The sequence below is a fragment of the Neomonachus schauinslandi genome, chromosome X (assembly GCF_002201575.2).
Source record: "Neomonachus schauinslandi chromosome X, ASM220157v2, whole genome shotgun sequence".
Lineage (NCBI taxonomy): Eukaryota > Metazoa > Chordata > Mammalia > Carnivora > Phocidae > Neomonachus > Neomonachus schauinslandi.
In genome coordinates this window covers 72,745,467-72,762,655 of record NC_058419.1, presented here as the reverse complement: position 1 = coordinate 72,762,655, position 17,189 = coordinate 72,745,467, and the positions used below count along the sequence as shown (strand labels likewise).

The 17,189-nt window shown below is 35.4% G+C and overlaps 1 protein-coding gene across 1 annotated transcript in view; it reads right to left on the bottom strand.

Annotated features, from left to right (window-relative positions):
• The window catches only part of OPHN1 (oligophrenin 1), a 463,303-nt gene that overhangs the window by 148,898 nt on the left and 297,216 nt on the right, over positions 1-17,189 (bottom strand). Inside the window, exons 6-9 of the mRNA XM_021679709.2 lie at positions 9,314-9,424; positions 6,684-6,788; positions 4,780-4,909; positions 2,081-2,181 (exon numbers count right to left, since the gene is read on the bottom strand). Coding sequence (XP_021535384.1) covers positions 2,081-2,181; positions 4,780-4,909; positions 6,684-6,788; positions 9,314-9,424 — 447 coding nt within the window. The remainder of the gene's footprint in view (positions 1-2,080; positions 2,182-4,779; positions 4,910-6,683; positions 6,789-9,313; positions 9,425-17,189) is intronic.

Genomic DNA, 17,189 nt, shown 5'->3' with positions numbered 1-17,189 from the left:
TATAAAAATACAGCACTCTTTCCTCTTACCACAACTGCCTGACAGGGAGATGATGGGGATCTTATAAAACATAATTTGGGAAGATAATCTATAAAATGAGCAGCACAACACAAGTGGAAGTTGATAGGCTGAACTAGTAGGTAACACGGGTAAGTACCATAGTCAGAAAGAGGGCTAATTCCGCCATCTTCAGATTGAACTATTAATACTTGACAGGGCTACTGGGAAAGTAAATGAGGCACATGCCAAAAAGTGTCTAGCTCAGTGCCTGGTACACAGTAGATGTTCAATAAATAGTGGATTTTATGGTGTTATTATAGTCACACTTACTTGTATTATTTACCTTTCTAAAATGCAAACCAGTAATAGGAACTGAGAGAACTGACAAGAAGAAATTATTTCCAACTTCATTTTAGGGAAATTCAAGTTACTACTTTACCTTCCCTTCCTTCTAAATAGAGAAACAAATTCCTCTTTCCACACCATAAGGAATCCCATATTAAAACCGCTTAGGCTGACACTATTGCAATTTTACAAGCAGCCACTCAATGAAAAGGGAAGAAGGAAAGAAAAACTAAAAGGAGAGCTTGTGCTCATCTCGTAGGAGGATATGAAAGTAGTATGTCTGCTTCTGTCTTGAGCTTTGTAATAGGTGCCTGAGCAGGAGAGAAAGGGCCTAAATCAGCTCACTTTAAAGTCTGGGACTGGGAAAGTAATGTGTGTAGGAGAAGAAAAGGAAGAAACTACAGGACAGTGCTTATAAGCACTAGCCAGTAAAATACATAGCTAAGTTCTGACAGAAATGGAAAAAATTCTGTGATAGAGCACAAGATAAATTTATTGAAACCACATTGAAAGGTACTTTGGCAATTAACAGACTGGAAACTAATAAGAGTTTTGGAGTCAGGAATGAGTAACTGGCCCATAGAGAAGCATGGATGAGGGTTCTGGAGACCCCATTTGGTACACTTCATTAGAGGTGCATTCCATCTCCAATACACGTTAAAAGCCGAGTGACAAACTTTTTGGCTGAAGACAAAAAAGGCAGTTTTCTATAGCCTGACACCAAATTTCAGTCCTCTCTAATTCTCTGTGAACAAGCCACACAAGAGAGATCTTCCATGGAAAGCACCAGCAATGGAGACAAATTGGTCCAATTTTTCTCCAAATTTCTGCCTACCAAATTGGGTCTTCTCACACCACCAAGGTTCAGTGCTAACAAATGAACCCTGTTGGACTTGTAAACAATTTGTAAATAATAGAAATCCTTAAAATCATGCCTTAAGACCCAGTCTGAGAGACAATTTAAGGTACACACTAAACTACTTTTAGAATATGAACAGTCTATCTATCAGCTTTTATCTTAATAAACCCTTGAGAGAGAGAGAGAATTTCCAAAGCCTCTACAAAGATAGGCGAAAGTGAGATTGACAGAATAACATTTTTTGGCTGTGTGGTCATATATATAGTATAGTACAGTAAGTACAGTATAGTATGTAATATATAAGATTAGGTTCTTCCAGGTAAGTATCTTCTTAGTGTGTTAAACTCATCTTGACATTTTAGGGGATAGGGAAGGTTTGGAGGACAGAAGAAGTATTACCTGCTTAAATATATCCGAACATTACATAGAATATGGGGTATAGGTTATTCCAACTTAGGAAACAGACATACTTCTCTAAAAAAGGAATTTTGGAAAATGATATTTTAAACACTAGCTATTTAAAGGAATCCTAAGAATCCTAAGAAGTAGGACTTCTTAAAAGCAGGTCACACTATCTTCCTGCAATTCATCCATATTCTTGCAAATTTTCTTGTACAATGGACAAGCACTTGTAATAATTTAATGATCTGAGAAAGTACAAGCACTTTCAGAAGGCTTGACATAATTAATAGATATATTTCACTCAACTGAGTAGTATCTGGCCCAATGCAAACTTAGGTCAAGAGGAACACACAGAGTCATGGCTTCACATGACAGTGATGGACTTGATTCTTTGACACTAAGTCAAAATATACTCTTTTCTGAGATGCAGTCACAGATGCATTTCAAAAAAATATGGCGCACAAAAGAACTGACCTGTTTAGCACCTGGCTTCTGCTCCATAGGTGTCATGGTGAGCGTTTTGGTCTCCTTCTCATACTGGCAGTAATATTTCACCCAGGATATTCCCAAAGCCCCTACAATGATAGGCAAAAGTCAGCTGACAGACTATATCCATTGGGCTATATGGTCAATACACTCCTAAGATGGAAGTGCTATAGTCTGCTCTTCATAGTCATAGGGCTTCAGATCTAGCTCTAACCTTTCCCTGAACTCCAACCCTGTGGGCTATTGACCCACAGCACATATAGAGATCCTAATCCTCATCAAATGCTTTCCACATTTGCTCTAGCTTGCTCCAAATAGCTTTTCTTGCCATGTCCCTTCTAAATGCTTCTACTGTTCATCCTATTGTATGAGTTGGAAAGATCTGTAATCTTCTGCTTCTTCTTCCCTGTAACCTGTCCCATTTGATTGGTGGTTGGGTTCTGCTCATTCATTTCCCCACATGTCTCTCCTTCAGCTGCTTCCTCCTCTCCATCCCTTTTAGAACTGAATTAGTTCAGGGCCCTATTGCTGAATTACTTGTAATGTTTTATGATCTACTTCAAACAAAATAAAAATTCACCATTTCACTAATTAATTATGACAGTGGCCTTCTCTCTGATTTCCCCCATTTCTGATCACTCCTTTCTAGTCCATTCTCCATTCTCTAGTTAAAGGAATTCTTTTTAAATATTTATTTCTCTTTATATAATTTTTCTTATAAATCATGCATGGCTTTCCCACTGTCTCTAAACTCAGGTTGGTCCACAAGAACCTTCATAATATGATCATATTTACCTTTCCTACTTTGTCTTTTGCCACCCTTCTATGATCCTGTCTCATTGAATTACTTTCACTTACCAAATAAATAGGTGGCCATATATTTTTAGTCCAAATTCAATACATACTTAAGAGTGAATGGGTCACTATTAATAATTACATCAGGATGACAAGTGTAAACTGGGGCTACTCTTGGCAAACTAAGATAAGACCCTGCAAATAAACTACATCCTCACACACCTTTGTGCCTGAGTAACATGCAATGGTGTATAACTGGAGTTTTTCTTTCCCCCTTTTTTTGCCTATCAAACTTCCACTCACAATTCAAGTCCTAATTCAAACATTGCTTCCTCAGTGAAGCCCTTAGATACATGCCCCAAATGCAGTACTCAACACATTTCCTTATAATTCTTGATATAGTTGTCTGCCTTCCTCATCAGACTATGAACTTCTTGGAGGCAAAACCAAGATTGGTTCATTTTTTTAAAATCCCCAATGCACTGCATATTGTCTGGCAAAAAGTATGCTCGATAAACATTCAACTGAATAGCAACGTCATATCCATTTGACAAATTAGAAAACTGGGGCACAGGAGGACCATGTAGCTAGTTGATATTACAGCCAAGATTACAAAATCATTATTCCCACATCTTTTATAGTACAGTAGTAGTTCTCAACCAAGGGCAATTTTGCCAAAGAGATATTTGGCAATGTCTGGAGACATTTTAGATTGTCACACCTATAGAGTGCTATTAGAATAAAGTGAGGACAGGCCATACATAGATGCTGCTAAATACCCTATAATGTACATGATCCCCCAGCCCAAAATGTCAGTTGCACTGAGATTGAGAAATTCTGCAATGCAGAGTTGAAGAGATAAACCTGAAAGGTGGAAGAACATATCTTTGAAAACCACCAAAAGTTAATTTCTCTAAGAGAAGAAAAGATGATAATATCATTGCTTAAATGCCATGCTTTGTGAATTGCAGTAGTTTTTGCCACTGGTAACATCTGAATAGCCTCTTTTGCCTCTTCTTCTCAGGTATAATAATTCTGGGCAGGGCCGAAATCACAGGCTTTGGGAGCACTGGGTCATAGTTCATAAGGAAAATCAAAGAGCACATACAGATTTTCATAACGTAATTTAGGAAGCAGGAAGGCTTAAATACTCTGCAATATTCAGTGAATGGATAAGTTAACCCGTGGTCCTTGGTTAGCAATGAACAACTGTCTTGCTCACTGAAATCACAATGGTTGTTGTTTAGTGCTTTAAGAGCAAACATGTGCTCCTAAGACAGTGGAAGGTATAGGGTGTAGTGACAGGAGCAAAGGTTTTGGCATTTCACAGAACTGAGGTTACTCTTAGGCTTGCTACTTGACAGTTGGGTAACTTTCTCTTTTTTTTGCCTTTTTTTTAATTATGTTCAATTAGCCAACATATAGTTGGGTAACTTTCAACTAGTGATCTCTCTAAGCCTCCATGGCCTCAAGGAAAATGGCTATGATAAGCGCTTTTAAAGACTAAATGAGATCGTATATTTAAAGCACTTAGCACCATGCCTGGTACATAGTAGGTGTAATAAATATTATTTTTCTGCCTCCTCTCCCCTACCGCCTTTTTTTCCCCAGTCACAGTCATCAGAAGGATTAAACAATTAACAATCCCCATTGTGAATCACAGAGAAAAACCTTAGATCTTAGCAACCCAAAGTCTTTGGAAGACAAATCCTTAACCTCCCCCTCCAATTTCTCCTTCCTTTTCTTTTTTTCACTATTCCCAGACTCTTCTCCAAAGAGGTGTAGTTGTCAGGGGTCTGTAAACAATATGGGTGCCTGGAGTTTGGAGAAGCCAAGTGGCAGGAGGTGCTAGCCTACTGAAACCCAGTGGCTATCCTTGTATTCCCACACACATTTCTCTTGTGTATAGAGATAGCCTTCGATGGTAGGCTGTCCTGGAAGTTTGCATGTCTGGGGAGCTTCCTTCATCCTTTTCTTAAGTTCTTCCATCTCTTCCCGGGTACTGGAGAAATGATTTCTTGTCTGTGAAGATATTATCATTGTCATTATTATCATTATCACCATCATTATTAAAAAGCACTTACTGGTCACAGATCCAGTGCAGAGTTTTCTTGGTTTGCATATTATGTTACAACATAGCAAAAAAAAAATGTAGAATAACATAGTGACTAGAAAATAATTTTATGGAGTCTAACAGTGCTAAAGACTAAAAGGGAAACAGAAACATAAATAGCAATATAAACATAAAAACACATCTGGGAGAATTTTTATTCTAGGGAATCACATAAGCCAATAAATAAGGGTTCTTAGAATTCTGAGCACTAGACTGAACTCTGCTTTACAGGATGGGAAACTGTAAAGAAGGTTTCCAAAGATAATATTATCATGGCAACTTCTAAGCTCTGCCTCAAGTAAAGTTACTGCCTACTTGACTCTGAATCAAATTCTGGCTATTAGGATAAAATACATGACAAGGTGCTATCTTTGAAGACAGGTCAATAGAAAAGTTATGTTTTCATTTTCATGAATAACAAAAGCTAATGGTAAGAAGAAATCTATTTAAAACTACACAACTAAAACACAATAGCAAAACACTGTTTGAAATGTGAGTATGAAAATCACTAGAGATAGGTCCTTAGTGTCCAGCCTCAAGACTGTTACATCAGTCAAAAAGGTGATCTGAACTACCTTATCTTGTTGGGCCCACTCTATTGATTATCTGTGAATGAGTTCATCATATACACAGATACAAAGCATTGTTATTAAATTCATACTTTTCAAGTTCTATTTGGAGGAAGATTCAAATGATTAACCTGGTAATAGGAATATTTTATAAATCCATAGAAGTCAGGGGCTCTCACATTCTGGTGAAGGTGAGTACCCAGAAAGAGAGAAACAAAACAACTCTAAGTCAGGATCCTCCTAAACAACCAGGTGAGGTTTACCTCCACTAGCAACCTTATTACCAACCTTTTTCATATAAAAATACAGATTTTATGCAATGCAACAACTAGTCCACAGTCACTATCTCAGTGATACCTTCTCTAACTGTGCCAAGCAGTCAAATGTTCCACTTTCTGTGCTTCCTTCAAATTTTTGGTCTTAACACTATCGAAACGCTTATCACAAGGAATTATGATGTGTTCCAGTGTTTATGTCTCTTTCCTGTTCCCTGAGGAAAGAAAAACTAACATACTTCATTATGGTATGTCCATGTCTGGCACAGAGTATATATTATATCCATAACCATTCATTAAATGTGGGTTAAATAAACAAATGAGAAAAAATATATATGTTACAAAGATGGGAAGGTGGTGCCTATGGCCATCTACAAAAACCAGCATGGGCAAGAAGATGAATAAAACCTTTATATATAATTTATTTAACTCTAGTAATTAATGAGAAAAGGAAGAGAGGGGAAAATGGGCATTCATGGTCATAAAACTCACAAGTGCCTTGACTGACCAACATGGAAGTAGCATAAGATCTGTGCTTAAACAAGCCCATAGCTGGGTTCTGATCTGAGAGGGATGCAGTAAATTAGCAACATTTAATATTTATTGGATAAACAGAGGTGTCAGTGGGTGGAAGGGTAGGTTTGAACAACAATAAGCCTCAAAAACTGGTAAGAGTTGAAACTGGAAGAGCAAGCACACTAAAATATTTATGATCCACACAAGAATGTCCTGACAAATTGGCTAGAATGCAATAAGCGGGGATTTCAAGGTCAAGGTCATTGGGACTGAAATACAACTGGAATGCAGGGACAGGTGAAGAAACCCACATGCAAACTCACATTCTGCAAACTGAGCTGGAGCTGCTGTTTGTATGGGAGAAAATCCTGTGTGAGCTCCACAGTCAAGCTGTTGGAAATGAAGAGACTATGAAGAAAGGCCAACACCTAGGGAAAATGTGTAAAAATAACTTTATCACCAGTACCTTCTCATTACCAAATAAAGGAAAAAGAAACATGGAAAAGAAATTCCACATACCAAGCACAGTGTTAAGAGTAATCGTGAAAACACAAACAGGTCTACACATAGCTATTCTTTTATTAAACATTTACATGGAACTTAGTTCCAGACAATAAGAACTACTAAAAATGTATTCATTCAGATCCTTTCCAGATAGCATACAAAACCATTCATAGTTTGGACCATATGGGAATAGACTGTGTATTTTCTCTCTATATCCTCAGAATTGGCACAGAGTAGGTACTCAGTATTTGTTGAATAAATAGATAAGTGAATAAATGAGTAAAGTAAGATTCTGTACCTTAATGAAGACTGCCCTAATGCTAAAAGATTCAAAGAGTGTGAGCCCATTTTCAAATTAGAAATGTTTCAGAGGGGTTCCAGAATAAGACATACAAATGATCAATAAAATTTTTTTAATGTTCCAAATATTCAACCTCATTAATAATTAAATACACAGAAATAAAAACAATGAAAATATGATTTAATCTATGAAATACAAACCTTTAAATAATAACGCTCAATTCTGGCAATAGTGAAGTGTAATAATAGGAAGTAGTAATAACTGCTCTATTCTTTTTAGAAAATAAGCAGGTAGGTATATGTAAATATGCACACAGATACACCATATGCATATACACATGCATATATTATAAATATAAACACAAACTATATATATGTATATATATATAAACATGTAACAACTATGTACATACACACATGTATATATATGTGTGTGTGTATATATATATACACACACACAGGTGGGTGTGTGTACCACATATATTATCATATACAAAATCTTTCTGTTTCTCCTCCAAGCTTTCTCATCTCAGGAAATGACACTACCACCCACTCAATCAAGCCAGAAAGTAAAGAATCATCCTTGATTTCTCTTCCACTCACATATCAATCCAAATCCTATCAGTTTTTCCACCAAAATATATTTCTAATCCAGACATTCTTTTCTGTTTCCACTTTCACCACCCTAACCCAAACCAACATCTTTTCTTGCCTAGACTGCTGTAGTAGCCTCCTATTTGGTTTCCTTACTTCCACTTCTGTTCTCTTCCAAGCCATTCTCCACACAACAAAATCAGCTCATGTCATATCTAGCTTAACACTTATCAGTGGTTTCCCACTACACTTAGACTAATATCCAAACTCTTTACCGTGATTACAAGTCCTATGCCTTCCTATCATACACTTTTCTATCGCCTGTATCTAAAGGCACTAATCTTTTCATCCCTCAGGCATACATTCTTTCCTAACTTAAGGACCATGCACATGTGTTTTTCTGTGTTTTAATATTATTTCCCCATTATTCATGTGGCCTCATCCTCTCTTTCTTTAGAACTTAAGTGATACTTTCAGAGTTCCTCTTTGACCACTTCATCTAAAGTAGCTGCCCATTCTTGTTATTTGTTTTAGCCCTTATCATAACTTACAATTAGTTTTATTTATGTGTATCCTTCTTTCCCTTCTATCTACCCAATAAGAGTGTAGTCTTCATAAAGACAGAAACAGAGTCTCTCTTGTTCACTGTAGAATACCCAGTGTTTAGCACAGTGCCTGACATATAACAGAAGCTCAATTATTTTTTGTATAAATGAATAAACACTTGGCTGCACACACATATATATGCAGATATATAAAAATGTGAGGACAGATACACATGTACAAAGGTATACATGCTCATGTGCAAAACATATACATGTGTACACAGACCTGCACACAGGTGTACATACACCCACATCTACAAGTACAAAAACACACATAAATAGAGAAAGAAATATAATAGATACACAGAAAATCTGGAAGGAAAATGCCAAAATATTAACAGTGATTATCTCTGTATGGGGAATTTGTTATTTTTGTTTTTCTTATAATTTTTTTCTAGCTTTTCTGCACCAAGAGTTAAAATTCAACATAGTTGTCAAATCAAAGCATACCTCTTTTATAGTCAAGGAGATGTAAGTAGAAAAAAATAAAGAAGATAGAAGTAAAAATAGTACAATAGGAAGTCATTGAGTGCAAGGGACATGAGCTCCTAGAACACTGACTGGCATATGATAGGCACTTTAGAAGATTTATGAAAGCATGAGAGCAAGGAAGGGAAGAGAACAAGGTAAAAGGAAGGGTGACAGAGAAATCAGAGGGAGAAAAGGAGAAAGGAAGCAAAAAAAGAGAAGGAAAGAAAAATCATAGCTGGGGGGAGAGAAAATGGGGGAGGAAAAAAGGTGGGGGAGGGGAGGTAAGGAAGAGAGATAAAATATTATTAGTAAGAGAGCAACAGTAACCCAAGCTAGTGTGTTTATTTTCTTGATATTCATTATTAGGCATTAAATATCCTTCACCATCTTTGAAATTTCAATTTTATGGTCAAAGTAATCTACATTAACCTGGCATTTGGTAAATATTTTTAGACTATTCATCAACAGATAGAACTTACTGGCTCCACAATGTTGAACTTCTTGGACTCCTGAACTTCCTGGATTTGATAAACATAATCAAGGGAGGACTCAAAGAAATTGTGCCTCTCCTTGTCCACCTGGAGGTCTGCCTGTAGAAGAAGAGTGGCAAATGTCACATAACAGCATAATCATTTATGCAAGTCACTGCTTAGGGACTCAACAGAATGCTAGAGCTAGGGGAGAATTTAGCCATCAAGTAATGATCTTAATTCTTTTATTTTACAGACATAGAATTATAAATCAAGAAATAAAAAGTGATCAATGTGAAACTTCTGGTTTCTCGTCCAACAATTAAAAAGCTTGAAAGTTATCTCACCCATCCTCACAAGATAAATGATAAACAAGTTGAAAATGAACAACTCCCCTTGGAAACAACAGAAAACTGAAGTCAGAGGGAAAACAGTTGCCTCAAATATTGGATAGAGAGTTGAAAATGGAGAATCGGAGCTTACCAGAGCAGAAGCCCAGAAGCAGAAACCTGTTACTGCAGACAATATCAGACTATCAGTTATTTAAGAATAATTCTCAGGGCCCTTGGGTGGCTCACTCAGTTAAGCATCTGACCCTTGCTTTCAGCCCAGGTCATGATCTCAGGGCCGTGATATCGAGCCCCGCATCAGGATCCAAGCTCAGCGGAGAGTCTGCTTGAGAGTCTCTCTCTTCCTCAGCCCCTGCCACACCCCACACTCATCTCTCTCTCTCTCTCAAATAAATATTTTTTTAAAAAGAATACCTCTCTAAGGAAATCCAAAGACAACAGGGAAAACAGAAAGAAAAATACCAGAGGAAATTCTGGCTTCTGAGAACAATAGCTAGAATAAACCAAGCATAGTCTAACAGAAAACTAAGCACAGCTTAAATCCTAGTTACATAAACATAAAGCCTCATACAAAAGGTCTATTTATCTTAGTTCCTTTTACCTGGAACATCATGCCTGGCTTACAACAAAATAGTACAAGGCATTTAAAAGGGCAGTAAGAACAACAAAAACCAGTTTGAATATAAACAACAAACATCAAAACCAAACTTAGATAAGGCAGAGATAGTGGATGGTGGAATTATTACACCAGAAATTACAGTAAGGGCTTTAACTGAAAAAGAGGATACACAAAAACACATGAGTAATATATGTGGATATGTGAAAACTTGAAGAAATAATCAAAAGGAAATGCTAGAAATCAAAAACAATAGCAGAAATGAAGAATTGAATGGGCTTATCAACAGACTGAACAAAGCTGTAAAAAGAATCACTCAACTTGAAGATATGTTAATATAAACTACAAAAACTGAAATGCAAAGAGAAAAAAGAATAAAAAAGATAGAGTCAAATATTTAAGAAGTGTTGGGCAATTATAAAAGGTGTACGTTATGCATACTAGGAATGCCAAACGGAGAAGAAAAGGAGAAACATAAGAAATACTTAAAGTGATGACTAAAAATTTTCCAAAATTAGGTACCAAACAAAAGATAGAGAAAGCTCAGAGAACAACAGCAGTATAAATACAAAAAAATCTATATGTAGGCATATCATATTCAAACTGCACAAAGTTAAAGACACAGAAAAAATCTTGAAAGAAAATCTTCAAGAGGAAACACCTTACCTAAAGAGGGGCAAGAATAAAATTTCTCTTAAGAGACCATGCAAAAAGAAGAGAGTAGAGTGAGATATTTAAGATACTGAAAGAAAAATCACAAATTTAGAATTCTGTATCCAGTGATGTTATTTTTCAAAACTGAAGAAAAATTAAAGATTTTCTCAAACAAACAAAAATTGAAGGAATGTGTTGCCAGTAGAATTATGACCCAAGAAATGTTATAAGAGGGTGCCAGGGTGGCTCAGTTGTTAAGTGTCTGCCTTCAGCTCAGGTCATGATCCCAGAATCCTGGGATCGAGCCCCGCATCTGTAGGAAAAAAAAGAAAACCTGTAAAAAAAAAATCTGTAAAAAAAAAAATGTTATAAGAATTTCTTCAAACAGAGGGAAAACTATGTAAGTGAGAAATGCATACCAACATAAAGAAAAAAAGAGCACGAGAGAAGGAATAAAGGAAGGTAAAATAAAATCACATTTTTTCTTTTTTTTTAAGATTTTGTTTATTTATTTGACAGAGAGACACAGCGAGAGAGGGATCACAAGCAGGGGAGTGGGAGAGGGAGAAGCAGGCTTTCTGCTGAGCAGGGAGCCCAATGTGGGGCTCAATCCCAGGACCCTGGGATCATGACCTAAGCAAAAGGCAGACGCTTAATGGCTGAGCCACCCAGGCGCCGACATTTTTTCTTATTTTTAACTAATCTTACAGATTAGAGTTTGTCCAAAATAATAATTGTAACAATGTATTTGGTAATTATACGTTATTAAAAAGTAAAATGAATGACATCAATATTATATGGGGCTGAAGGGAGAAATTGAAAGTATTGTTATAAGGTTCCTGTGCCACAGCAGTATGTTATTTGAAAGTACACATGGATTAATTGTAAATGCATATGGCAAAAAAGATTAACCACTAAAAGTTTTTTAAAAAGTATAATTCATATGCTAGGAGAGGACAAAAAATGGAATCATATAAAACTTTAAGTTAAAAAAAGAGAAGGCAGGAAAAAACTTAAGAGGACAAAAAAATAAACAAACAGTAGCAAACAACAAACACGGTAGATATCTGTTCAACTATATCAATCACTTTAAAGGTTAATGGCCTAAACACACCAATTAAAACTCAGAGACTGTCAAAGTGCATAAAAAATAGGAGCCAAATATATGTTATGCATAAGACATCACTTGAAATATAAATGACATAGAGAGACTAAAAGTAAAGGTATGGAAAGATATTGCATGCTGACAGATATCAAAAGAAAGCTGGAGTAGCTATATTAATTTCAGAAAAAGGAGACTTCAGAGCAACAAAACCTGTCAGGGGAAAAGAGGGGCATAACATAATGATAAATGGGTCAATTCTCTAAGAAGATATAACAACCCTTATTATGTATAATAGAAAATCAAAACACGTGAGGCCAAAAACTGATAAAAATAAATGAATCCACAATTAGAGTTGGAAATCTCAACATTCCTCTCTCAATAATTGAGGCAGAAAATCAGTAAACACATAACTGAATTGAACAGCACCATCAACCAACAGGATCTAATTAACATCTGCAGAACACTTTATCTAACAACAGCAGAACACACCTTATTTCAAGTTCACATAGAACAAGCACCATGATCAACCACATTCTGGGACATACAATACACCTGAATAAATTCAGAAGAATAGTAATCATACAAAGTATGCTCTCAGACCACAATTAAATTACACTAGAAGTCAATAACAAACAATGACTGGAACCTGCCAAAATACTTAAGAGATTAAACAGCACATTTCTAACTGATACATAGGTCAAAGAAGAATTCGTAAGAGAAAACAAAAAATATATTGAACTAAATGACAAAGAAAATGCAACTTAGTATTTGTGGATGCAGTGAAGGCAATGCTTACAGAAATGTTTATAGCATGAAAGGCATATATTAGAAGAAATCTAAAATCAGTAATTTAAGATTCTGCCTTAGTAAACCAGAAAAAGAAGAGCAAATTACAACCAGAATAAGCAGAAGAAAATAAATAATAACAATATTTAAGGAAACCAATAAAATTAACAGGAAATCATAGAAAAAAATCAACAAACTCAAAAACTGGTTAATTCAAAACAGCAAGAAAATTGATAAGACTATAGCCAGCTTAAGGAAGAAAGAGAAGACCTAAATTTAAAATGAAAAAAATGAAAGAGGGGTCATCACTACTGATCTCATGGATATTAAAAGGATAATGAGGGAGTATTTATAACAACTCTATGGCCTAAAATTTGATAACCTAAAAGAAATAAACCAATTCCTTGAAAGACACAATCTCACAAAACTCACACACAGTGAAATCACACAAACTGAAGGATTGATATTTATTAAAGGAATTAAATAAATAATTAAAAGCCTTCCAAAAAAGAAAGCACTAGGCCATGGTGGTTCACTGGTGAATTTTACTAGATATTTTAAAGAAAAAATGATCCAAAAGTTCTACACTCTCTCCCAGAAAATAGAATCAGAGGGAATATTTCCTAACTCATTCTCTGAGGCCAGCATTACCCTGACACTAAAACCAGACAAAAACATTACAATAAAGGAAATGTACAAATCAGTATATCTCATAAACATAGATGAAAAAATTCTAAACAAAATATTAGCAAATCAAATCCAACAAGGTCTAAAAAATTATATATAAATTATATATAAAAAATATACAGGACCACATGGGATTTATTCCACATATGCTAGGCTGGTGAAACATTCAAAAATCAATTGATGTAGATCATCACATCAACAACCCAAAGAATAAAAATCATTTGATTATACCAACAGATATAGAAAAAATATTTGACAAAATCCAACATCCATCCATTTATGAGAAAAACATTCAACAAACTAAAATTATATGGGAACTTCCTTAATTTCATAAAGAACATCTGCAAAAAACCTACAGCTAACATCATATTTGGTGGTGAGAAACTAGATGCTTTCCCTCTAAGATCAGTAACAACTCCTATTCAAATCATAGTGGAATTCCAAGCTAGTCCAATAAGAAAAGGAGATAAAAGATATATACATTGGGAAGGAAGTAGTAAAACTATCTTTGTTCACACAAGACACAATTGTGTGTGTAGAAAAGTCCCAAAAGAATCAACAAAAATCTGTTGGAACTAATAAGTAACTACATAGTACAATTGCAGGATACAAAGTTGATGTACAAAAGTCAATTCCTACATGCTAACAGTGGACAATTGGAATCTGAAGCAAAAAACACAAAACAACTTGCATTAGAAGAAAATTTGAAATACTTTGGCATATGAAATATGCATAAGGTCTATATAAAGAAAAATATAAAACTAATAAAGGAAATCAAAGATCTACATTAATCAAGAGATATTACATGTATAGGCATAGAAAGAAAATATTATGAAGATGTCATTTCTTCACAACTTGATCTATACATTCAGTGCAATCCAATTCAAAATCAATGCAAGCTATTTTCTGTATATCAACAAAGTTACACTGAAGTTTATACAGAGGGAAAAAAAAATCTAGAAAAGCCAACCCAATATTGGGAGAGAAAAACAAATTAAAGTATTGACATTATCTGGCTTCAAATTTCCTATAAAGCTATAGTAATCAAAACAATGTGCCACTGGTGAAAGAATAGACAAATAGATCAAAGGAACAGAATAGAAAACCTGAAAGGTATATTTATACATAAATATAGTCAGTCAATCTCTGACAATGGAGCAAAGGCAATTCAAGAAAAGCAAAGATAGTCTTGTCAACAAATTGTGCTGGTACAACTGCACATCCTCATGCAAAAAAAAAATGAATCTAGAAAGACAGATCTTACATTTTTTTCCAACAATTAATCCCAAATAAACCACAGAACTAATTGTAAAAAGCAAAACTCTAATACTCTAAGATTACTGAAGAGAAAATTTAGGTTACCTTGGACTTGGTGATAAGTTTTTTCTTAATTTTTATTAAATTATTTAATTAAAAAAATTTAATCTAAATATCACGTAGTTAACATACAGGGTAATATTGGTTTCTGGAGTAGAATTCAGTGATTCATCAATTACATAAAACACCCAGCGCTCATTAGAAAAAGTACCCAATTTAATAACCATCACCCATCTAGCTGAGCCCCACTCACATCCCCCCATCAATACTGAATTTGTTCTCTATCATTAAGAGTCTCGTAAGACTTGCTTCCGTCTCTCCTTCTTTTATATTCCCCTTTCACACGTGTACATGTATTTTCTTTCTTAAGTTCCAAATGAGTGAGATCATATGGTATTTGTCATTCTCTGACTGACTTATTTCACTTAGCAGAATACATTCTAGCTCCATGCACATCATTGCAAATGGCAATATTTCATTCTTTTTATGGCTGAGTAATATTCCATTTTGTATATATACCAAATATTCTTTATCCATTCTTCAGTTGATGGAGATGTGGGCTTTCTCCATCGTTTGGCTATAGTTGATAATGGTGCTATAAACATTGGGATGCATGCACCCCTTTTAAATATGTATTTTGTATCCTTTGGGGAAATGCTTATTAGTGCAATAGCTGGATTATAGGGTAGTTCTATTTTTAACCCTATAAGGAACCTCCATATTGTTCTCCAGAGTGGCTACACCACTTTGCATTCCCACCAATGGTGCAAGAGGGTTCCCCTTTCTCCAAATCCTCTCCAACACCTGTTCTTTCTTGTTTTATTAATTTTAGCCATCCTGACAGGTGTGAGATGGTATCTCATCATGGTTATTCATTTGTATTTCCCTGATGATGAATGATGTTGAGCATCGTTTCATGTGTCTGTTAGCCTTCTGGATGTCTTTTTTAGAAAAGTGTCTATTCATGTCTTCTACCCATTTCTTAACTGGGTTATTTGTTATTGGGGTATTGAGTTTGATAAGTTCTTTGTGGATTTTGGATCCTAACCTTATACAAGCTATGTCATTTGCAAATATCTTCTCCCATTCTATAGGCTGCCTTTTAGTTTTGTTGATTGTTTCCTTTGCACTGAAGAGGTTTTTATCTTGAAGAAGCCCCAAAAATTCATTTTTGCCTCTGTTTCCCTGCCTTTTGTGACGTGTCTAGTAAGAAGTTGCTATGGTCAAGGTCAAAGAGGTTTCTGTGTGTGTTATCCTCTAGGATTTTGATGATTTCCTGTCTCCCATTAAGGTCTTTCATCCATTTTGAATTTATTTTTTGGACAGTGTCAGACAGTGGTCCACATTCATTCATCATACATGCTGCTGTCCAGTTATCCCAACACAATTTGTTGAAGAGACAGTCTTTTTTACATTGGATAGACTTTCCTGCTTTGTTGAAGACTACGTGACCATAGAAATGTGGGTCCATTTCTAAATTCTCTATTCTGTACCATTGATCTATGTGTATGTCTTTGTGCCAATACTATACTGTCTTGATGACTACAGCTTTGTAATATAGCTGGAAATCTGGAATTCTAATGCCTCCAGTTTTGTTTTTGTGTTTCAGAATTGCTTTCGCAATTTGGGGTTTTTTGTGTTCCATACAAATTTTAGATTTGTTGATTCTAGTTCTGGGTAAAATGATGGTAGTATTTTGATGGGAATCACATTAAATGTGTAAATTGCACCGGATAGTATAGACATTTTAACAATGTTTGTTCTTTCAATCCATGAGCTTGGAATGCTTTTACACTTCTCTGTGTCCTCTTCAAATTCTTTCATAAGTGCTCTATAGTTTTGAGACTATAGATTTTTTCTTTTTTTTAATTGATGAATTGTTTTTTTTATTTATTTTTATTTTTTTAAACTTTTATTATGTTATGTTAGTCACCATACAATACATCATTAGTTTTTGATGTGGTGATCCATGATTCATTGTTTTCGTTTAACAGCCAGTGCTCCATGCAGTACGTGCCCTCCCTAATACGCACCACCGGGCTAATCAATCCCCCCTAACCCTCCCCTATAAAACCCTGTTTGTTTCTCAGAGTCCAGAGTCTCTCATGGTTCAACTCTCACTCCGAATCTCCCCCCTTCATTTTTCCGGTTCTTCTCCTAATGTTCTCCATGCTATTCCTTATGTTCCACAAATAAGTGAAACCATGTGATAATTGACTTTCTCTGCTTGACTTATTTCACTTAGCATAATCTCCTCCAGTCCCATCCATGTTGATGTAAAAGTTGGGTATTCATCCTTTCTGATGGCTGAGTCATATTCCATTGTATATATGGACCACATCTTCTTGATCCATTCATCCGTTGAAGGGC